Raw genomic sequence first — 25,307 nt, 5'->3', positions numbered from 1 at the left:
TGAGAATGTTTCCAAAGTTTATATTTTATCAGAAACCTGGCATTCATGTGGTGCCTGGGTGGCTCAGTCTGTAAAGCATCCAACTTGTGATTTCAGCTCACGTCACGACTCACAGTGACCAATCAGATCAATCCCTGAATTGAGCTCCATGCACAGCATGGAGTCTGCTTGGACGTCTCTCCCTCTTCCTTACTGCCCATTCTCCACCCCATTCTCACGTGTACACATGCACACTTGTGCTCTTTCTTTCCCTTAAATAACTAACTAACTAAATAAATAAAATCTTAAAAAAAAAAAAAAAAGAAAAAGAAAAAGAAAAGAAATCTGGCATTCATGAGCAGTCATCCTGCTCAGCCAGAAGGCTTCCTTGGAATATCCTTTCCTAGTAAAGTATCTTCCTTTCATGATTCAAGTCAGGCATCAGAGCCCAGGTTGCTATGCTGTAAGCTTCTAGGTCATAGGTCAAAATTCCTTCAAACTCCTTCTCTTTTTGAGGTTCATACCAGATGATTATTCCACAGGTCCTTATCCTCGTAATTATCTATAGTCTTTGCAGGCACTTTCTAACACCCAGATGTTCATGGGTATATTCCAATTACTCTGTGATATGTGACTCATACTTAATCCCTTTCCACCTGAAGGCCACTGTTTATCTAATTTTCTGAGCTTCCTCTTTGCCTATGCTTCTACCTCAGTTTACCACCTGGATATTTCATAACAACTGGAAAAACTCCCAACACAGAATTTGTAAAAGTATCCTTTTTTCTGACCATAGCCTTCTATTCATTCACTTTGGTGATTCCCTTTCTCGATTCAGTCAGATCTTCTGCTTTTTTGTGTGCTTTTCAGTTAATTACCCGACATTTTATTTTACCAGCATGAGCTTTGCAGTAAAGTAGATAATGGTTTGAATCCTGTGTACTTACTAGCTCTGTCACAAGCTACTCAACCTCTCTGAGTTTCCTTGGCCTAAAATGGGGGAAAGAATGCCCCTTCTCTTCTTAGTGTTCTTTTTTTTTTTAAATACGAATGTATGTAAAGGAAGAAACTATATAACATTTGGTTCACATTAAGTATACAATTATCCACAATCCAGTAGATAATAGATGATAAATTTATTTTTATTTATTTTTTTATTTTAATTTTTTAGGATTTTATTTATTTATTTGAGAGAGAGAGAGAGTGAAAGAGAGCACAACAGAAGAATGAGGGGCAGAGGGAGAAGCAGACTCTCTGCTGAGCAGGGAGCCCGATGCAGGGCTAGATTCCGGGATTCTGGGATCATGACCTGAGCTGAAGGCAGCGACTTAACTGACTGAGCCACTCAGGTGCCCTGATAGATCTTTTTTGTTTGCTTGTTTTAAAGAACTTGTACCAATGGTTAATTACTTCATTTACCCTCAGTATAACCTTTAGTGCCTTCAGTTTCCATATTATTTTGGTGTAGCTACGCACCAATTCTGAATTCTTGATTTTTCAAACATGTTTTTCTCTCCATTGCTCATCTCTTGGTAAGACTGAACAAACATTCAACCACGTAGAATGGTGCTTCTAAAAAGCCATGTTTTCTACCTCTGAGAGTCCTCAGATTTATTGGTCCCTCCTTAGTCTTTGTTCACATGCCTTACCACTACATTTCCTTCAGGACTTAGCCAATCTTTTTAAACTCCCTAACACATCTCGGTTAAAATATAACCGAGTTATAATATAACTCTCTCTATATAATAGGGAGAGTAAAATCTAAATGGCTCTATGTGAGTCAGTTTACTCTCAAAATTAAATGAAGTGGAAAATTTGCTATTTGTTATTATGACTGGTCTGAATATCTTTTGGGAGACAACTAACTAACTTTGTGAAAAATTGCCAAAAAAACTTCGTGAAATGTTTGAAGTAGGAGGTAAATCAACCAAAAGCTGCATTCAAACCTTTCAGATAAGAGAGAGATTATACTATACAACACAAAAAGAAAATTTTAGAGGCCCAGGTTAACCTGAGAGAAAACAGAGCTGAGAAAGGCAAAGAGGAGAGAAAAGGGTAAGTTAGAAGATTTTTCTCTAGATGTGATCCTTCTTCAGTCTTACCCACTGGTTCTGTCTTCAGTCAAATCCACCAAATTCACAAAGTCCTGGCAAGAATTATTTTTGTTGTTAGGAAAAAGAAAGAAGGGACTAAAGTGAAGTCTGAAAGGACTTGCTCCTACTGAAAAGACCACTTTCTCTCTAAGCTCACATTCTGTCTCCTTTCTTCCCTTCATATGGAAGACTTTTTCAAAGACATTCCCACTTCCTGCCTTTACTCTTCAGATAATTGTATTCTGCTCTCCACACTACTGAAACTCCTCTCTAAAAGAATAACAATATTGGGGTGCCTGGGTGCTTCAGTTGGTTAGATGGCCAACTACTGGTTTCAGCTCAGGTCATGATCTCAGGGTCCTGGGATTGAGCCCTACAATAGGCTCCATACTTAGTGGGGAATTTGCTTGAGGATTCTCTTTGCCTCTTCCTCTGCCCCTCTGTCAGCTCATGAGTTCTCTCTCTCTCTCTCAAATAAATCTTAAAATATAAAAAGAATAACGATATGTCATGAATCATGAATAATGGTGGCTTCCAAATGAAGACGTAATTTCATTTGATTTAGAGCATTATCTATTTATATTCCAAGATATTAATTGTATGTCTTTATTCTACATCCTGTGTTCTAAATCACTAATAATGATGTTAACATCTTCTCAGTTTTCCAATTAGAAAACATGGTGTCACCTTGATTTCTCTATCTCATTCTGTAATATCCAACTGATACCCAAATCCTGTTGATTCTATTCCAAAACCATCACTTACACAAACTAACTAAACAAAATAAAAACAGAAACAAAAACAACAACAACAACAAAGTCACCCACATGAAACTTTACATGCTATTTCCTTTGCCTCAGCAGATAATCCATCTGTTTTAGTTCACATTTCAAAAGCTGCCAGAATTTCTCACTAGGAGTCAATCTGACCTTGTTACTTTCCCCATTTAAAAACACCAGTTTGTTCAAATGGCTCCTTATGCACTCTCTGTTTCTACTGTAACATTTTTTCTCATTACATTTTATTGGCTAGTTACTTATCTGTAAGTTTTTTGAGGACAGGGCTGGATGTGTCCATAGGAGGTAATCAGGAGGGTTAGGATACATAGTAGATAAGTCACTCATGTTCCATCAAAGAATAAATGATTGAATGAGCAGCTGGTCTTTGCTACTTGCTGGAAATAATCTCATATTTGGCAGAGATGAATGAAAATGTCTGTCTGAATTTGTGGAAGCACTACGCGAAGACTATTCAGATAACCCCTTAAAGATCAACATTAACCTTTATAAGGAATTTGAGGATCAAAAAAATTTAAAAAGTCAAAATTCTTTACTCATGTACTCATCTCATCTTTAAAGTACTGAGTACGGAACTTAGAGCAATAATAAAACAGAAAAAAAAAAAAAAGTCAGAAGCAGAGTGAGAGGAGATGCATCATGGTGGTAAAGAGCTCAGACTCTCCAGGTGCTACAGCCAGGCTGCCTGGGTTTTAATTTTTTTTTTTTTTTATAATTTTTTAAGCCTGGGTTTTAATTAAAAAAAATTATTTATTTTTAAATTCCTTAGTTAAATTCAATTTAATTTACACATAACGTATTATTAGTTTCAGAGACAGAATTTACTGATTTATCAGTTGCATGTCACACCCAGGGCTCATTGTATCAAGTGTCCTCCTTGGTGCCCACCACGCACTTATCCCAGACTCCCACCTACCTCCCTCAGGCTGCCTGGTTTTGTCATTTAATAGCCATGCCTCAGTTTCCTCATGTACAAAATAGGCAGTAATAATAGTAAATACCTCCCAGAGTCTTCATGAGATTTAATGAACTAATAAATATTAAACAACAGGATACCTGGCACATAATAATGGGCAACATCTCTTATCATTTTTTTTAAATCATCTCACAGTCTTATAAATATATGGGATTACTAGGAATAAAAGAATGAATCTGTTCATTTCAACCCAGAATATCCAATCCAGCCCAACCACAGCCACCATAGTTACTACTGGCTTTAACTAAAAAGAGAATATACCAGATTCCAAATGAATCTGAATTATGTATGTTTTACATAATCCAATACACTAAGACTTTCAAACATTATTACTTTCTTCCAGGGACAGAAAGCAAGCACGGATGTTACTAACCACAATGTATGATTATTGGTGGAATTAGTTGTGAATTAAACTTCCCATCTCTTTCCCTCTCTGACTTGCAATAGTTTTGTCATCCCAGTGGAGAAAACGTTTTGCAGTAAGAAGGGCCGCCATCACCCCTGGAATTTTTCCCACGGTGTCTACCCATCTCTCGATTCAGCTTTTGCTCAGGGGTAACGAGAGGCTAGTCCGCAGCCTTTCATTGACAGCGTCTGAGTGAAAACTACAGAGCACCAACCGGCCTTGCTTTAGAACACTGGGGTCTGTCAGAATCTCAACGGGAAAGGGGAATTCTTCATCTGGGCAGGTGAGCGAGGGAAGGGGCTGAAACACAAGATGCTTGTGATGAGGGTATGTTCAATGGCAGGAAGTGCACAAAGGGAAGCTGATGAGCAGACCCGCCCCCCACCATCCACAACCATCTTCTCCATTCCGCTTCCCGGAGTAATCAAAGGATATTCTGAACCTCTCAAAATGCCATCAATCTTATATTGAGAATGAAATAGAACCTCTCTCTCTCAAGCCTTTGCAGGAGCAATCATCGTTAACAGGCTGGCCTGAACAGGGAGCTCCGGCAGACAAAGATGGATTTGTAAAAATAAATAAATAAATAAATACAGATATACATAAATTAAGTAACCTCCACAAAATATGAATAGAAAGTTGATGATAATCTCCCAATTCTATTGTATGAAGGGTAAAGAAACTCACAATTGAGCTCTCCAGGTCTAGTACAGTAAAGAATAGGCTTCTTGATGAGATGTTTCGAATAATGCAGAGCAGAGCTAGGAATCTTGTGGTAATAATACTAAAAAATAACCATCTAAATGATTTAGATAAAACATTCATTAACATTCCAAAGCGAAGTATCATTTCTAGTTGCCTCTCCCTCCTCTTTGTTTCTTTCCTAGCTCTGATTTTCTTCTTTAGTACATTTGAACAAAGAAGGAAAAATGCCTCTTCTGATTGTTCACAAAGGTTTCTTACGCCAGCTGACAATTGCTCAAGTGTAAAATAATTTCATAAAGATCACTGAAATGTTCTTCGACGCCAGACTCTCCTTAAACAAACAGCATTTCCCTGGTCCCTGGTGTCTCGGTGTTGTAGTAACCTGGTTGCCAGTATCCAACTCCTGTACCAGAAAAAAGCTACAAACAGTGATACAAGTCCTCTCAGGAAAAAAAAAATCATTATTTAATAGATAGGTCACTCACTTTGGATTCTTAAGACCTGATGCTAGTTTGGTTCTTGAGTAACCAAGCTTTTAAGGGAGTCACCAAGTCATTTTACTAGGTCAGGAATTTTGTTTACTCCAAAAATGGGGATTCTGGTGTGAAAATAAAATGCTACATATCTCCACTTTGTAAACTTCAAAGCCTTTTCAGCTATCACTTATTTTTGAGAATGTTTCAAGAACGGAAGTGACTCCCTGCTTTTATAATTATTCTGCTTATAATGGACTTTGAGTCCCCAGAAAATTCAAGGAGGGGTGAGAGGACTTTTGTAATACTATTTAGTAAGCTAGAGTAAAAAAGTTTTCATAAAGATGGCCCCATATATATATATATATAATGACAGAAACTAGAAATCTGTACCATTTTTTAACAATCTTATGTTGAATAATTATTGGGCTTATAACATAATTTGTTTATTATTTATTGGATATGTTGATGTCATGTGTTCTTTCCCCAAATGAAGGTTGGAAGTTAAAAGCATCGAGTGTAGACCAAAGAGATCTGGGTTCAAATCTCACTTTTGATCATTCAAGCTGGAAGTCTCAACAAAAAGACACTGCAACCTCACATCCAGTTTCTATTGTCATAAAATGTGAGCAGTAGTAATCTCTACCTACCTTTGTTGTGAAGATTAAGGATATAAGCGTAAAGAGCTCAGAGTAGAACCTGACACATAAATATGTGGTCAATAAGTGGTAGCTATCTTTAGGTCTGCATGTGAAAATTTTGAAACATTTGTGAAACTTATAAAGATCATTTTATTTTCAAGCCCGTAATTACTAAGTCTCCATGCAAACATTGTTCTCCCTGTTTCTTTTTCTTTTTCTTTTTTTAATTCCTTTAATTTGTTCTTGGCTCTGTCAGTTCCATTCGACCCTCCTAAACCATTAACTCTTGATTATGGGGAGTCTCACAGAAGAATAAACAGAAGAGGCAAACAGCAGCAGGGTCTCTGGCTTCTCATTGCATTCCCAGCAGGAGCCTTTTAAACCAATTGATGGGAACTCTCATTAGACTTCAAGTCAAAATGAAGATTTGCATGGTTTTGACCAGTAAAAAACCAGACAGAGCCAACAGAGGACTGAATGTTAGACTTAGACTTGAGAGATTAGAACAGGGCTTTCCATGGCTCCCCTGAAAGTAAGGAATGCTGAGTTATAGGTTTTATCTGTTTCCATATAGTTTATACATCTATAAAATGAGAGAGTTTGTGCTAGAAGAGCTGTAAGACCCCTTCCACTCTGATACTCCATGAGTTTATAGTTACTTACGCATCCATCTCATACTACAACGGGACATGTGAGCGTTGCAAATTACTATATTTATTTGATCTATATACGTGGGTCAAGGGCAAACTACACAGGTTATATTTCTATTCTACTGGTTATATTTGAACTAGGGAAAATCTCATTGAAACAAGTGTCCAGAGAAGGAGATAAGCTAGGAGAAAGGAAGGAAAAGGCAGTGGTAAATGAAAGGGAAGAAGATTATTTTGTTGATTTGATAAGGAGAGCTCCTGTCTCTGTGTATGTGGGAGCACAGACTTTAATGTACACGAAATAATGTATTGCTATGTATGTATGTATGTACTGCCAACCTCTTTTCCTTCATCAAGATTGGAGCTGGGAAGTTCTAAATATCTTGCTGCTACTTTAGCCTGTGGCAGGAGTGGAGAAATCACTCCAATTTACGAGGACATAGGAAATATTCCACTTATTCCACTCAATCAAATCTGTAAGCACACATTTATAGGCATTGGTACTGAGTTTTACACACATGTAGTACTGGACTTTGTTCATAGATTGGAGAGAAAAGGAATAATACTAAGATTTATTATAAGAAAAAATGTTGGAGGTTATACAATCATTCACTAACAGAAAAAGCAGATTCTCTAAAGAATAAAGAAACAACGGTAGAGGAAATCATAATGCGCTACAACAAAGAGGTTCTTCCCAAAGTCCAAATCTACTAGAAGTGATTTCTATGATACCTGAAGATAGAATTAGAGAAGGAGGTCTAAAAATTTTTACTTGAGAAATTAAAAGATACTTTGATTTTGTTTGTAATTTCTAACATAAGTTTAAATAAAGAATCTAGAGCAGGTACTATAAAGGGTTTCACATAATGTTTAACAGGATGTCATGATCTAAATTCAATGAAAACCCATAGGAAGTCAGTGAGAAATAGAAGAATGTTAGCAATGGGGAAAAGAAAAAGAGAAGAAAAGTTTACAAAGAATAGTGTAATAAAATAATATATCCAGATTTTAAGGAAGTCACTGGTAGAGAAAACACTGCACAAAAAGGTCACTTAATATTTTACTGTATAAAAACTATCATTTGAGAGGGTGAGGAATGAATATTCTCAAATTAGTGGTAAATCAGAGATCTTAGAACCATTTTTAAGATCCCTGTCATTGCTAAGAACTTTGAAGAAAAAGCAAAGGCAATTCGACATTATATTCTCATTTAGTAAAAAAAGAGACAAATCTGTAATGCATTAGGAAAGAGACCTCTTTGTTAAAACAAATTAACTACCTACTCACACCTCCAAACTAAAACAGAAAGCCCCAACATGATCTGTATTTTGAAAGAGATCAACAGTGGGAAAATGCTTAGAGCTCTGGGCAATTTTGTGTGTGTGAACTAGAGGGTAGTAAAAAATAAATTTCAGAGACTGGTCAACTGGAATGACCAACGGAATTTCCCAGGATTAATGTTCAAAAATCCTTCAACCATTGTTGACAATAGGATTATATATCATATAAAGAGAGTTCTTATATAACATATATCATTCAGATTTATCTCATTGATAAAAGTGATAGGTATAATCTAAATCGATGAAAACAAAAGAAATGAAAAGAATTAGGGCTCAAATATTCAGTAATATTGTCTTTTATTGGGACAATGTAAACACTATATTTAGAAATAAAGCCCATTTAAAGAAATGCAGATGTTTGTTAGGGAGACATCTTAGTAATTTCTGTAAAGTTATGAGGGCCTGTATTGTAATCATGACAAAAGAAAGAGGAAAGAGACATTTGAGAGCTGTTTCGAGGAAGGCCAAAAAAGGATTTTGTTTTGAATTGGATGATTTTAATGAGAATCAAGAGATTTCAAAATCATATTTCAAGCCTTCCTAACAATGATAAATAGGAAATTTGGGAGGAAGCCCACCCCACCTCCTCTGATAACATAAAAGAGTTCTCAACATGTACATAATGGAAATATTACAAAAACACAGATTTTATAAAAGTATTCTCAAAAAGACATCTCCTTGCCCTTGTTCATGTGGGTTTTGGTTGGTTGGTTGGTTGGTTGGTTGGTTTTATTGTTTAGCTTTCCTTCTGACTCATTTCAAACCTGCACTACCAAAACTCCTATTGCAAGCTACACCCTCATTCTCTAATAATGCTACAGCTCAACTACAGCTCATTCTGTAGACACTTAAGCTGATTTGTTTCCTTTGCCTTTTCCTATAATACCTGGCATATGGTTTGCAAAAAATCATCTCCTCAACTAGAATACAAACTCTTTTCAGGCAGGACTTTTGATTTGCTACTCTTATACCCTCATTGTCCAACACAGTGCCTAGCTCCTGTATTAATTCATTTATTCCTTCACCATAATAACTTGAACAATTTAAAAATTACTATGTAGATGGGGAAAACATTGAAACAAAAAGTATCTAGTGATATGAAATGTCATAGTAGGAAGATCTCCTTCTTTAGGCTTAATAGATTAAAAAAATATATATATCCCAAGCATCACATCAAGGATATCATGCAGGAATCCTTGACATATTTTGGAAGAAATGTAAAACCAATATCCTGAGACTACAATCATTTATCATCAAGAAGCAGCTGTTGTTAGAATTGATATTGATCCTTGGTAAATTGCTACCAGAGTAACCTTGTTATATCATCACAAAATTCTCCCACTACATCATTTAGCTATGAGATGCTTCCTTCACTTGTGTCTTTAAGTTTTTCTCTTCTGTATTAAATCACGTAAGAACGAAAGTATGTAGAGGTAACCCAAAATGTTTTTGGTCATTTTCCAGTTAAATATTCTCTAGAAGATATATAAATGTATAAAATATAATAACTAGTTCAAAAACATCATTCAATAATAAGGTAATTTTTAAAATTATAAGGAACTTATCAGTGATCTAGTTCAATTTTCTCATCACTGATGTGAAGAAACTGAATTTGGTTAAATGATAGGGTTAAGGCGGTAATGCCAAAGAGTTTGTTCTAGGGTGTGAGACTCCAGATATCCAACCTACTTTCTTTTATCCAATTACCATTAAATGTATGAAAAGTGTTAGTTTCATACATAGTAAGACGTTTAATAGCAACTTGAGGAACTTTCCCCCAGCCCACTGTTATTTTAGGTATGGCCTCCATGTGAGATTGTGGAAAGCTGGACTCAATTTCTAGCTTTGCTTCTTGTTATTTGTGTTCTCTAAACTCTCCATATTCAATTTTCTTAACTTTTAAAATGAGACAAACATTAATGTCTACCTCATAGGACTTAGTGAAATAAAAGTGAAATCGTTAATTTAAAACACTTAGCATAGTGAAGAAAGCACTCAATAAGTTTAAGCTGATATTACTATTATTAGTTTCATTATTTCAAAAAATAAGAAATCATGGCTTTGATTTTTTGAGCAGCAAAGACAAACACATTTGAAAATTCTATTTTAAAAAGTCATTATTATGGGCGCCTGGGTGGCTCAGTGGGTTAAGCCACTGCTGGGATCGAGCCCCACATCGGGCTCTCTGCTCAGTGGGGAGCCTGCTTCCTCTTTCTCTCTGTGCCTGCCTCTCTGCCTACTTGTGATCTGTCAAATAAAGAAATAAAAATCTTAAAAAAAAAATCATTATTAAAAATGACATCACTGTTCCTACATTATCTAATTGCTTGAATTTTTTCTAGTTTATATATATCATTAGGAAGCACATTTAGCACACTATCCTAAATCTGATAGAGAAGACCAAAGTATTCTTGTGTTTTTAATTTTGTGTGGTGAATTGGTAAAAATCTTAAAGGGAATTACCATGTGTGTAGTAACCTTCCTAGGATACTTTTATCAAAGTTACAAAATTTAATCTGAGGGAAATGTGGTAGTAGCACAAAATAAAATATATGAAATCCCATTTTATGAGCAGCCAAATATTCAGCCTATAATTAATTATTTAGAAAATGGTCTCATTTTTGAGATACTAAGATCCTTTATTTTTCTTCATCCTTTATTTATTCTGCCTACATTTCCTGTTTTTCAACTCACTTATATAACCTATTCTAGGAAAGAAAGGACAAAAAAAGAAGGAAAAAAACGGATCTGTTAATATAGTTATTTCTTAGAAGACGTGAAAGAAGTGGAGAAAGGTTTAAATTGCAAGGAGAGATCCATTGTGGGTCGCCTGCTATACCAATGGGCAGCAGATATAATTCCTTTGTCTTCACCTGGTCTGGATAACTAAGAATTAGCTAATATGTTTTCAAAGACGTGGAACACTGCATCTCTAAAACTATTCATCACCAATGACTGAATGATCCTGCAACAACTGAAACCTTGTCTACAAAAGTGCACTGAAGCTTTTAAATTAAATAAAAATTTCTGATATCACTAAAGCTAATGTATCTTTAGCCACATCAAATTATTAGCTACTTTTCTTAATTGCTGCTGTATTTGGTGTACAACTCACTATGCCAAAGAAATACAAATCTGGGTAATTAAAAAAAAAAAGAGACAAACATTTTTTAATAGAAAAATATCTATATAAAAGTTCAAAAACATTGCAGGCATTTAATTGAAAGTATCAGCCATTATATACTTAAATAAATATATCAAGAGAGAAAGAAGGCAGCAGTAGAACCTAAAACCTATTACAAACTGAATACACAAATGGACAGAGGCCAGATCATACATAAAAGTAGAAGTCTACAGCTTACGGCAACTTGACTACGAAATCATATCTACAATAAACAGCCTAGAAACTCAACCTGCTCTACATCAGACTTGCAGGAAGTCACATTGTTACCTCCAGCTGCAATCCAGGAAGCTAAACAATAACATCTATAATAACTGAACCAAAGCAGTCAAGACTTGATTAACTAACAGTTTCACTAAACTGTGTCACCACTTTCAATTTAGGAGAAACCAGAGTAAGACAAATACGCACCTTTAACTAATCACATTGAATGCCTCACTTCTAATTACCCCCCTTACAGCTTCCCCACACGAAAAGCCTGGAACCAAGGCACACTTGAAGCCGTCCCTTTTCTCCACTATAAAGCTTTCCCACTGTTTTGCCTGCCTTTAAGTCTCTGCACATTACAAGTAGCAGTGGTTAACTCCCTTGTTATATAGCAAGCTCTGAATAAAGAGTCTTCGCCTTTCTCTTTTAGTGGGTCTTGATTTATTTGCACACTACTGAGTATCTACTACTATCCATCAATTTAGGAACACATTTTGATATCCTAAAAAGTTAATCTTCACAATAATTTGATACTATTTTTTTTAATCCCATTTCACAGATGTGCAGAACTGAAGTTTGTAGAAGTTCGGCAATTTCTCAAGCTTTCCCATTCACGTCATGCTAGAGTAATAGTTTTTGGTATATTATTGTGATAAAGGTATTTAAGATAAAATTAAAAGGGCACTAACAATAAAAATAATAACACAACAACTATAAATTAGTTGGTTCTTCTTCTTTTTTTTTTTTAGCATTACTTGCATTTGTATCTATCAATTTGCTGGATAAATGTCAACCTTGTATTTTTAACTGACTCATTGCTTTAAAGTTATAATGAATCAAAATACATACAGAATTTGAACTAACTAAAAGCACTATAGAAGAAATGACTTCCATATCTTATTGGCTATAAAAGTACATCAGCAGAAATAATTTGCTTGTCAAGTAGAGACTGAAGGAACAGTTTTTGTTTTGTTTTGTTTTGTTTTTTTGGTTCTTTGTTTTTCTGTTTTTTGTTTTTTTGTTTTTTTGTTTTTCATAGATAATGTGTAGAAAACCTTATAAGAGGGGCAGCTGGATGGCTCACTTGGTTAAGCATCTGCCTTAGCTCAGGTCATGATCTCTGGGTCTGGGATCAAGCCGGAGGTCTGGCTCCCTGCTCAGTGAAGAACTGGCTTCTCCCTCTCCCACTGCCCCTGCCCCCACTTGTGCTCACACACAGGCTTGTACAGTCTATCTCAAATAAATAAATAAAATCTTAAAAAAAAAAAAAAAGAAAGAAAACTTTATAAGAAAATGTAGTTATTTATGATATTGACAAGGAAATAACTAAAAATGAAATTTGAGTGATTTTGGAAAAGAGTAAGAAGTTGCCTGGCACTTTTTAAAAGATAATTAGTTAACAATCACATAAGTTGACTACCATTGTATTTATTTTATAAATGAAGAAACAACTTGGGAAGACATTTATGAACATTACCTAAAACTTATCAGTTAGTTAGCAAAATAGTCTATATTCAAAAACTGAAATAATTTTTGGTTTCAAGGTTCAACAGATATGCTCAAGAAACATTCGATTAAAATTCACTCTAAGATATTCCCTTATCACCTAGGTTGGCACAGAACCTAAAGTTGAAGTAATTTATTTTCTAACTATAAAATAATATAACTTAGCTTTATACAGGGAAAACAGCATTTGCAAAAATTAGAAATTACCATAGAAGCTACATAAAAACTAGATTTTTTTTTAAAGAACAGGAAATACAGGTGATTAATAAGGCCTTTTAATGTCTGAAAATAAAATGGTATTTAAGAACAATTCCCTTAACAAAGACCTGAAAAACTAAAAAGATATCTACGGATAACATTGTTTAAATAATAATGTGGAATAAGAAATGATGACTAAAGGTCAAATAATTTCTCAAGTGGCTTGTACTTTGTCTCACTAATTTCATTTAGTTAATTCAAACCTTTATTAAGAATTCCTTGCATTGCGCCTAAATTAAAATGAACAGAGTTGGAATCAGAGAAGGCTTATAAAAGCAAAAGATTCCAGCTGTTGGCCTTTATAGCATTTCATATTAAGGAAAGAAAACGACTTTCTGAGATGTCTCTCTTTTTTTGTTTGTTTTTTATTTGTGAGAGTGAGAGAGAGAGAGAGAGCCCACAAACAAGCAGGGGGAGAAGCAGGCTCCCTGCTAAGCAAGGAGCCCAGTGGGGGACTTGATCCTAGGACCCTGGGATGGTAACCTGAGCTGAAGGCAGATATTTAAGCAACTGAGCCACCCAGGTGCCCCTGAAATGTCTCTGTTTTAATAAAAGTAACTAATATGTCACATAAAGTTTTAAATACCAGAGTTACAAGTTGGCCACTTTGCTAAGCATAAAATGGGGAAAAAAACTTATTCCTTTATACACCTGAAAGACTTTGTTTCTTCCTATAAACAGTTCTGATGTTCACAGACTATCAATTGATTTAATATTTAAATCTTTTAGTTATCTTCTCCCCATTGGGATGGAATATTTTTCATAGGAAAGAAAAACTGAGGTGTTTTGTTTTGTTTTGTTTGCCTCTTTCTACATCAGCCCTTCCGAATGGGGCAAATGAACAAAAGGTATGGAGTAGGCTGAGGAATGCATTTCATAAGAAAATCACCTGGAGGATTTTCCAAGAAACAGTTACCTCAAACAGGGAGGTAGATGTCAAGAAAAACATTGTATCGTGAAGATAACATGGTCCAATAACTTTGAAGCAATAGTATGTGTAGTAGAGACAGACTGCCTGCATTAGAATCCTACCATTCCACTGGCTAACTGTCTGACACCAGTCAAATACCTCAACTGTGACAAGTTTTCTTCATTTGTCAGATGGAGAGAATCCAAAGAAATTGCTGTAAGGATTCGGAGACTTAGTATACATGTGTTGGTTCAGAGTAAGCACCAGGTGAGTGTTACTTTATTATTGCTGTGAATCTGAAACAAAGCAAACAACTTCATTTTGGAAAATAAGCAGCAGGTGGACAGTTTTCTCATGCTTATGGGCAAGATGAATAGTTTGCTTCACTGGCTGTGATAATGTCCTTAAATGCAGGAGCCTGGACACTTCTTGAAGGTGGAGTTTTGTCAAAATTCTTTGAACCTCAAGTAACTGATTATGTCTCGCATACAGACATACCCAATACATGTTGAGTGAATAATGAATGAATTTTTAAAAATAACCAAACATGTGGATTGACAATTTTCAGAAAAAGAATGGTATTCATAGAGAGTGGGCTAAATATTTAATATTAAATGCAAATTCTTTTCAGAAGTTTCCTTTGAAGTTTCAATCTACCTCTTAGAAATGATTCAGCAGTCTTCCCAAAATGATTGTTAAAGTCCAAAGTATGAAAGTTTTCTGTTTATACTTCAAATTGACAGAGAATAGTCTCTTAAGTGAAAGAGAGTTGTACTTGTATCACCTCTTGACTACGATCACACCATCTTTTTAAGAGAGCCTACCTCGTTAAGAATTTTCATTTATTTACAAAGACACAGTTTTATTAGTTTGAATGGGTTGATTTTTTTGTTAATTGAATTGGTAGATTTTTAAAAACTAAGGTTTAACTAACAGAAGACAAAGAAAACATTTCTCATCTTGAAATCCTAAAGATATTTCAGAGTACTTATCATATTTCCCGTGCTTGTGTTGCAAAATTAACAATACATGGCCTATCTTTCATTGATAGAGTATGTTTTTAATCTAGGAATCCTGTTGAAATGAGTTGCATAATTATTTTGTAATTCTAGGGCTTAAAATATATTTGCACGACTTTATTTTTTATTATTTATTTATTTATATTAATTTTTAAAAAGATTTTATTTATTTATTTGACAGAGAGAGGGAACACAAGCAGGGGGTGTGGGAGAGGGAGAAACATGTTCTTTGATGAGCAGGGTGCCTAATGCAGGACTTGATCCCAGGACCCAGGGATCATGACCTGAGCCAAAGGCAGACACTTAATGACTGAGTCACCCAGGAGCCCCTGCATGATTTAATTCCTCAGAAACAATATGGGAGGTGGTAGATGATTATTTCTTACCCTATTTGAGTCAATTCTTGCTCTGGAAGTGTAGATGGGAGGTTGGATGTTGAAAGCCTGAGGGACCAGGTACTCCTCAGCATCCATCATGTCTTCCAAATCCTCTTCATCCAAGAGATTCTGAAAGAACTTGCTGTCGTTTGGACTGGGAAGCTTCATGCGATCATCACCCTAAAAGTTTGCCCACCAGACAAAGAAAAGATAATTCTTCCTTTCTTCTGAAACATGCGGACTTTGCAGCAAATTTACGAAATATCAAAACAAGTGGTTGAAAATCCATGCACTCGTTTAAAAACATAATTCTTTAGCACAAGTACCAGTCATGAAGAAGCCTGTAACACACTTAGATGTGACAGGGTAGGATAAATACATTTAACAGATTGTGATAAATGCCATCAGAGATGAGTAGAGCAGGATACTCTGGCTGTTTTGAGGGAGACATCATCTATTTCAGATCTGAGAATAACGGTAGGCTTCATTGCCAGATGTTTGAGCTGTGACTTTAAGAATAAATAATAAAGGGCAATAGATTTATCAACCTTTACTTTACTTTATTGAGTTGATTTGACATTGTAGTATTCTCAGGACACACAGGCTCCATGATTTGTCCTATAACATAACACTGCTAACGTGCTAGCTTTCCAAATCACAGCACAAGGGGCAAATCATATAAATGACAGTGGGAGAGACACCAAAATCCTACTCTTTATTCCTTCAACTATTTCTTCAATATGATTTTTTCATTTCTCAAAATTATAGATATTGTTGTAGACCATTGTTTGTGCAAATTAATTTGGGAAAAAGTTAACTGGAAACTATTCTAAAACCTGGCTTTTATCGTGATGTCAGACTATTGATAGGAGGATAAATGCTACCTTGCTTTCCTGAGGAAAATTAATTCCTGAGGAAAAAGTAACTCAGGGTGTGTTTGGTTATGATTTAGGTAAAAATAATCATAGATAAATACTACAATTTTTAAATTATCTAATCCATTTTTTCTACTGTTTAATATAAAATGTTCTTTGCGGCTATCATTTGATTCATATGTACATTAATTCACTTGAATCTGAATTATTGCTTGGATACTGTATATCTTCCCAAACAAGACACATTAATAAATATTTTTTTAGGAAATTAAATGTCAATATATTGAAACTTTTAATTCACTGTCTTCAACCATGGCCAAGATTAAAACAAAAATCTATCTTTCTTTTATTCTGAAAAGGAAAAATTATAATAATGGACGTGATTTAATGCATGTTAATAAAAAGCAGAGTGCTCGAAGACTTGTCTGGGGATAAGGACTTCTTATGTATATGGATAATCATAATTATCTGCCTGTTTGGTACTGGGGTCCTTAAATACTAAGGGAAGATTCTTAGAAGTAGTTGTGACATCAAGTGGAAGGTTCTTGTTTGTAAGTCATTTCACATGATATTCTGCTTAATCGACTTATGAGCAGTGATTTCCACAGTTCTAAAGACCAGATCTGTACCAACCTGAATAACTAGGTATCTTTGAGGGTCTCGAGCCATCCTCGAAAATTCAGCAGCCAGTTCCTTAAATTTAGGTCTACTGTCAGCATCAATCATCCAACCTAAAAATTCACACACAACACAAAAGTCATTCTATCCATAATTATGAAGAAGTAGGATGTTAATTTTATGAAAACATAGGCTAGGTTTGAAAAATGTTGTTTTAATAATAATAATGATCTAAAAAAAAAACACAAAGAAAGCTAAAGAAAGAAACAATCCAATAGGTGAGCTTCTATCTCAATCAGTTTGTTGATATTCAGAAGTAAATGAAATATATGATAGAATAACAGAAATTTTTAAGGGCGCCTTGGTGAGTCAATGGGTTAAAGCATCTGCCTTTCAGCTCAGGTCACAATCCCAGGGTCCTGGAAGGCAGCTATGCTCACCACTATATCACCAATGCTGCACAGATCCCAGGGTCCTGGGATGGAGCCCCGCATCGCATTGGGCTCTCTGCTCAGCAGGGAGCCTGCTTCCTCCTCTCTCTCTGCCTTCCTCTCTGCCTACTTGTGATCTCTGTCTGTCAAAGAAATAAATAAAATCTTTAAAAAAGAAAAAAGAATAACCAAAATTTTTATTTTATTGATCTAATTTAAAATTAATTTTTCTTCTTAGAAAACATAACCTAAGCTGACTATGGGAACTTACAGAAGCTCTGATTTCTTTTTTATTTCCTTAAGTATGGAGAGAATGCCTTTTTTTTTTTTTAACCTTTTTTTGATGGTAATAGAAGAGGTGATAGGGATATATAATTTATTATTTTATGTCAGGAGTGACATGGAGCTTTGGTTACAATGCAGTACGCCAGCATAGTGGGGGAGAAGGGAAATGAAAGCAACTTTCTCATGCTACTCTTTTCCTGGTGGGGAAAAACTAGTGCAAAATGATTGGTAATGTTTGTTTAGCAATAGCCATTAGCTTATCTAAGTACTAGCCTTTGCAGCATAAAAATACTATCAGCAATTTTCAAGGTATGTATTATTATTTAGCTGGGAGTCTAGATAAAGTGGGTCTTATCTCCCCAGGCTCTGTTTAGCTGATGAGATCACAAGAATAAAAGCACCTAGCTTTTCCTTATTTTCTTGCCAAATGACCCTCTTCCTAGGTATTAAAACTCATAAAAGCAAGGTAAAACTCCCTATTAGGCAAAATATTTTCCTGATTTTTCATTGTTTCATCAGAGGAGCTAAATGAAGTATGTAAATCACTTCTGATGCTAGTTATGAGATCAAATCATATAATGCATGCATGTTCTTTAAAGTTCCTTCCATAGATGACTACTGAATGATGTTTGTTCCAATAAAGCTATAAGGTTTATTTCCTTTTTCCGGGAGTCCAATTTTTATTCTTGTTCTGGGAAGTCTTTGGGTGTCATTTCATGTATCATTAATATTAGCTGAATTTTTTTCTCTCTTAACAAAGCTCAACTATTTGCATCCACTTAGGAAAAAAAAATGCTGTTGATACCAAGATGCTAATGAGGAAATAGGTGTTTCTGGAACTACTGGAATCAAAAAAGGTTAACTTCGCCGGGAGGTATCAGTTTCTTTCTAACTAAATATTGAGTAAATAGAACTATGCTTAGAGAAAAGGGCAAGCTGACCTGAACTGGAAAGCACATTTTTATTTCTTCCCTCACTGACAGAATGTATCACGCATGTCATGAATATAAATCTGAGTAGACCTAGGTCCAAAGTCTCGTATTAATAAGATGCTTATTCACCTTCACCAGTTTGTTTCTCTGCTAACCCTGTTTAAATCAAAAGGGGAGAACCCCAGATTACACAAGAAAGATTGCTGAATGTTAATCTCACTTAAATTAAGCAGGAAACTCCAGAGACTTCCCTAATTCTATTTAAATTAAGAGCCTAGGCTGCCAAAACACATTTATAATACATATGTGTCTGGGGCATAGAAAGAAGAAAGAAAAGTAAGAGCGTTTGATGTAAACAAATGATCAAATTAAAAAAAAAAAAACACCAAACATTCGTAATCTTTTTATTTCACTGCAGAAATACATGTCTTCTCACTTCCCATTCTGCCCTGCTAATTTCCTGTTGACTAAAACTGGTAAACCTATTTCCATTTAATTCATCTTTTTAAACTATCGGTTTCAAGCTTTCTTTCTTTATATTTAGATCATTTGTTTAGACCGCTATTTTCCTATAAAGATTACTAACATTATTGTGGCTAATTACATCTCTTTGTGAAAGACAATTTGATTGTCACGGAAATGACAAGAATCAAAGTGAAATGAATCAGAAGAGTAAGAGTCATAGAATTTCAACTTTATAATGTGGAAGCATGCATACTGATGCATATTGCTTCCTATTAACAAGCCAAAAACACAGGTGTTTACAAGATTTTTCGTAATTACTTTTGAGCTTTCACATTTTTTAATATATAAAAACATAAGGCAGGTAGATTAATCCATACTATTATTTTACTAAGCGTGATGATGGTGATGATAAAATTATTTTGCAATCTTACATTTGACCATGACCATGTAAACGTCAATAGTGCAGATCGGAGGCTGGGGCAAACGTTCTCCTTTCTCTAATAAATCTGGGATTTCTCGGGTTGGAATTCCATCATATGGTTTTCCTCCAAAGGTCATCAGTTCCCATATAGTGACTCCTAAATTAGAGATCAAACATTTACATAAGCATGTTAACAACATAATTTGAAGAAACCAGCAGAATGCCAGTGACAAAAGAAAACTCCCTGGAAGGCAAAAAAAAAAAAAAAAAAAAAAAAAAAAAAAGTCTAAAGAGGGGTGCCTGGGTGGCACAGCTGGTTAAGCATCCAGACTCTTGGTTTTGGCTCAGGTGGTCCTCTCAGGATCATGAGATCGAGCCCCACCTCAGACTCTACGCTCAGCGCCTGGTCTGCTTAAGACTCTCTTCATCCACCCCCCCACTGCCCCCATCACCACCACCACCACTCTAAAGTACATAAATAAATCTTTTAAAAAAGTAGTCTAAAGAAAGGCTCTTCAGATTTCTATATCCATTAGGAGAAGCCCAGTGACAAAATCTTTGTGGGAAATTCAATTATCTTACCATTGTCTTGAAATTTTTTAATGAGTAGCAGAGACAATTCCGAGCGAATGTCAGAATACAGAGTCTATTCCCCATTTCTACTTTTAGGTAATATTAATGTTTGCTGGTCCAAGTTAATTTTCACTACACAGCAATAGAGCCTATCAAACAATTTATTATATACATGTGTGCTCAGTATCAAGTAATTATGATTGCAGATAAAATCTGATGTTGATGAATTTTGAGATGACCATTTCAAGTCCTATAGGCTAAGCTGGATGCCAGAATGATTACCTTATGTTATGGTAAATCATTGTGGCTCTCTTTTTGACTCACACAAAGAGAACAGATGGAATGAAACACATTCCTATCTTTAACACCTGTGAGAGCCTGAGGGATCCAAATATAACATAATACCTGTGAAATAGGTATTACAAGATTAAAGGGAATCAATAATAGTCGATTCCTTAGATAAGAAATCACTTTCTTGAACCATTGAAACAGTGATTCTGTAAAAGCAAATACCCTAAACACCAGCCTGCAAATAGCTAATTCTGATAATAATAATGTTTCTGGTTGGAACAATAGTGTATATGCTATAGGTCTCTTTATGATCTCATAAATATACAATTAAAAAGTTATCATTTCTTAAGGATAAGGATTTTAAGTTCATACATAGCAATCTCTGCATAAGATTCTTACCTAGTGAATTTTTATGGGTTCGTTTATTATGTATAATACACAACATATGTTTTAATTAGGACTATGCTTTCTTTCCTACTGGAATGAATTATTTATTCAAACTGAGGTCTTTTTAGCTTATAACAGTTATTACTGGCTGATAATAAAAATACAAAGCTTAAGATATAAAAGTACATGTGAACTTCAAATTATCCTTTATCATAATATCATTAACAATTACCTGATTTTTCTTGTTAATATTTTCATCTTATGATTCTTAGGAATAAAATAAAAATGTAACTAGTAACACAATTTAACTGTTTGATCTTGATTAAAATCCTACTTAATTTTGCATATTGAAGAATGGCTCTATAGAACCAGTAATTAAGACTGAGTGTCCATGAGGCAGGCTGGAACAAGTTAAGAAGAGGATGGCTGTCCATTTCTATTCATTCAGTCAATATAAATACTTATTTATAGAATATGTGTTTAATGAGGGCATTTTGTTAACTTATATATGCAGTTATAAATGCTTTCACTTCTCTATCAGAACTTCTAAAAAAAGGAACTTCTAATATAAAAAATCGCAAAGCAATTACAAATCAAAATAATAGAAACTATAATAAAGAGTATATAAACTATAATAAATATAAAAACAAAAGAAGGAACATCAAAACCCCCACCTCTGCCAATAATAATCCAATTATATCTTTGCAGGAGTGACCACAAGATAGGGTTAAACAGAGATGGATATAGAAAGACAGTCCCAGGAAAACTGAATCAGAAACACTCTCAAAACTTATAATCCTATCATTTGAACATAAACCACAGCCAATGCATATTTATTTTTATAAAATTAATTTTTATATTAATTTATAAAAATAAATACACATCTGGTGGCAATTTTCCACAAAGGTACATTGTAAACAACATTATTTTTCTCTCTGCCTTATATGCCTTTTGCAATCAACTATGATATATCATAAAAATCTTAAAATACCTTAGGATATGGGTTGATAACCTGGGCTATGTTTCAAAGCAGGGTACTAATCTATCTATCCATCTATCTATCTATCTATGTACTTATATTAGAGGTTATTTAAAATTGCTTGCAGCAGATTGCTGCATTTAATTGAGGGAAACATTCATAGAAAAAAAAGGAAAAGAAAAGTGATATATATATCATATATTAAAATATAAATTTCAAATATTAAAATATAAAATCTAATTTGTTTCATGTAATATATATGTTAGATTTGTGTTCTGTGTAACCTTCACAGTTCAACAACTTAAATTTTTCAGTAGTTTCCCTATATTTGTCTAATCTCAAGCACAGCATACTTTCTACTTCAAAGCTTTTTTTAAAATTTTTTATTTTTTCAGTGTTCCAAAATTCATCGTTTATGTACTACACCCAGTGCTCCATGCAATATGTGCGTAGAATACACAGGACCTTTTCGGAAATTTTAAATAAATAGCATAGGTGTGTGGAGGTAAAAAACACTTTACAGAAATGTCTTAACTTTTTTTTTTTTTTTAAGATAATTTGTGCTTCTCTAGGTAAGAGGTATAAATTCTCTATGATTGAATGGATTAAGTCTTTTTCTAAAAATAAAGAACAAAGATAAAGCTAGACTTAAATTTGGTAACCTTAATTGTAACATACTTTCAAGTCACACCTTTTGCCTTTTGCTTAAAGGGCATCATGCTTTCAATTTGTAAGAAATACTGGTTCTTTGCAACATATTTAAACTTAGAAAAGGTCTTGATTCATTCTTACTACTACCTGGATGGACTTCAGTTGTAAATAGCCAGATAGATCTGATTATCTCATCTCAACAATTGAGTTAAATGCAATTAAATGAATATTCTAAGTTTAAAATCACTCTTTCTGGGTTCATATTATTCGTTCTCTAATGTATCTGTTTATTCCAAAGTAGTTTGTAAGTTAAAATTAAAACTGCAATTAACAATATTCTCTTCTATTTCTCCCCTCACATTTGCTCTCACCTTACTGCTTTCAGTAATTGTTCTTTATTACAACAGCCTCTTTCTTATTATAGAAAAGACATTCTTTTATTTTTATTATATGTTTTCAAAGAGTTTTTTGAAAAATCAAGGCTATGATGCTCTATGATATTGTTCCTAAACTAAAATTGGTTATTTTTTTTCCATCAAAATTATCAGAAAAGTTGCTACCAAACCAAAGGTTATGGTAGACAACTGAGATTTTAATATATTACATTTTAGAGAACCAAGAAATATCTAAAAAAAAAAAAAAAAAGACAGATAAATGATATAGTTTAGAGGGTTATTTTTGTTTGTTTGTTTGTTTTGTTTTTAAGTAGAAGAGCAAAGAGTTAATTCCTTTTGGAAACAAGGTTTGTAAGTAGGTATTTCCAACAAAATAAAATAAACTGGCTTAAATATTTTACATGAGCCTAATATATTTATTTTTGCCTTAAATCCCTTAATTCACAAGGAAGACTTATTTACCATAGCTCCAAACATCACTCTGATGGGTAAATTTTCTGTAATGTATACACTCCAGAGCCATCCATTTAATTGGCATCTGAAAAACAAAAAGAGAAATAAACAGTGAAAGTCTTATAATTATATAAAAAGACATTCTTATATTCATTTCCCAAAATATGAGTCTCTGGGCTTGCCTCAATTATATTTTTTGATTGTGTATTTTTTGTATGTATAGAAAATACAGATATAATAATAATAAACATTTTTTTAGTACAGAGAAAAATGAATTAAAATTTATAAAATTCATAAAGTGAATTAACCTAAAGATATATTTGTTTTTAAAAGCTTCATAAACAATGAAAAGTAAAATAGTATCACTTTCTATAATTCTTAATTAATTTTCAGTAATTAATTCAGTTACTGGTTAATATTATGACTCACAATATTGATTCCAAACATTTAAGACATATGCTTCTAAAAATATGATCTACTACATTTCCCCCCCAAAATAAGATTCCTTACACTTTCACTTATTCTTTTTACCCTCAGAAAATTTCTGGCTACCAGTAAGATGGTCTATTTCTATACTTGCCCCCACTTTCTCCATTCATATAATTTGGTCACTTGAAACACCTAAAATAATGAATTCCAAAGTTAGGCTTGCTTTGTTCCCCAGCCACAGATGATCTCCCTTGTCTTGGTTAGCCAGTATTGAAAACATGTACCATTCTCAGACCAAGAATTATATAAAAGAATGTGAGAGGGTCAGTACCAATCTATCATCACTACAAGAAAAACAACTCAACTCACATACCCCGCTGATAAGGAGTCAGCAGAGTTAAGTTTCAACTAGGGAGGGCAGCATTATATAGTTGGAAATATAATAAGATTCTATGGAATAAAGATAAACACTTCTACTCTGCAGATGAAAGCTTAAAACTAAACAGGCCTTTGAAATCATGAGGTTTGCTGCTCACCAAGGTGACACCAAGGCAACTGTATGACAGAATCACGGTATTCAGTGAAAAGGAACAGAAGACACTCTGAAAGTGATTTCCCTATGGGCAAGGAGTTAGCCGACTTTATGGACTACGGACGTTGTGTTAAAGAAGTAAGTTTAAATCACAGGTGGCTTGATAAAGACTTAATGGTTACCAGGCATTTAGAGCTATAATGAATCTTGCTTTAGACAAATCCTACAGCTGTATTTTCTTAAGACAAGTGAAGTTATGTGATTTATAGACTTCTACTGTGCAATCTTGCAGTGAATTTCAAAGCTGTGGTCTCAAACTGCTGCAATTTGGTAGTAAACTGGCAGAACAGCCTAATAAAATCACGGAAAGATTGGGAAATACTATAAAATTAAAGTTATTTTTTAATTTTTCTTTTGTGATAGGATTTGATTACATATATAGTTACATAAGAGATCATATGAAGTAATGTAAAAATCATATACTACATGACATTCAAAAATCAATGTTAAACATTTGGAAGCCTATCATTGCAAAATATTTATAATCTATATTTGGGTGGCTCATGATAAATAAAGCACATGATAAACATATTTAAATGACATATCAATCACTTTTTTTGTTTGTTTGTTAGCATGTGTTTACACATCACCATAGGTTAAGGATGCATTTGCTTATTTCATTTGGCCTCTCCTGATCTAAGTTTTCCCACATTAAGCTAGAGGGACCTCCAGATGGAGAGGAGATATCCTCACAGTTTAGCCAAGAATGGTGATCTCAACAGCGGGTTGATGATGAAAAACAAGAGCTGGAACTAAGTCTGGGCTGAGACCATATGGCAGGAGTACAGTTGTCAGGTGAGGCCAGAGACTGGACAGTCAGAAAAGTAGAAGAGGCAACAGTACTGTTAAGATCCCCGGGATATAGTAGCCTACATTTTGGTGGAGAGCATCAGGTTAAATAAAGCAAATTAGTCAATCACATACTACAGTAAAGCTTAAAAAAATAGAGGCAGAAAAGAGAAATCTGTTTTATCTGGTGTAAGAGGATTAGAAACTAAACAGGATGAACGAA

The 25,307-nt window shown here is 34.3% G+C and overlaps 1 protein-coding gene across 1 annotated transcript in view; it reads right to left on the bottom strand.

The window, feature by feature from the left end:
- Positions 1–25,307, bottom strand: part of ERBB4 (erb-b2 receptor tyrosine kinase 4) — a 1,180,328-nt gene that overhangs the window by 24,561 nt on the left and 1,130,460 nt on the right. The window contains exons 22-25 of the mRNA XM_059168147.1: positions 23,284–23,359; positions 19,556–19,702; positions 17,027–17,124; positions 15,528–15,698 (exon numbers count right to left, since the gene is read on the bottom strand). Coding sequence (XP_059024130.1) covers positions 15,528–15,698; positions 17,027–17,124; positions 19,556–19,702; positions 23,284–23,359 — 492 coding nt within the window. The remainder of the gene's footprint in view (positions 1–15,527; positions 15,699–17,026; positions 17,125–19,555; positions 19,703–23,283; positions 23,360–25,307) is intronic.

This window comes from Mustela lutreola, chromosome 3 (assembly GCF_030435805.1).
Source record: "Mustela lutreola isolate mMusLut2 chromosome 3, mMusLut2.pri, whole genome shotgun sequence".
In the NCBI taxonomy this organism is placed as follows: domain Eukaryota; kingdom Metazoa; phylum Chordata; class Mammalia; order Carnivora; family Mustelidae; genus Mustela; species Mustela lutreola.
Note: the sequence above shows the minus strand (reverse complement) of the source record. Positions and strands in the feature narration are given on the sequence as shown.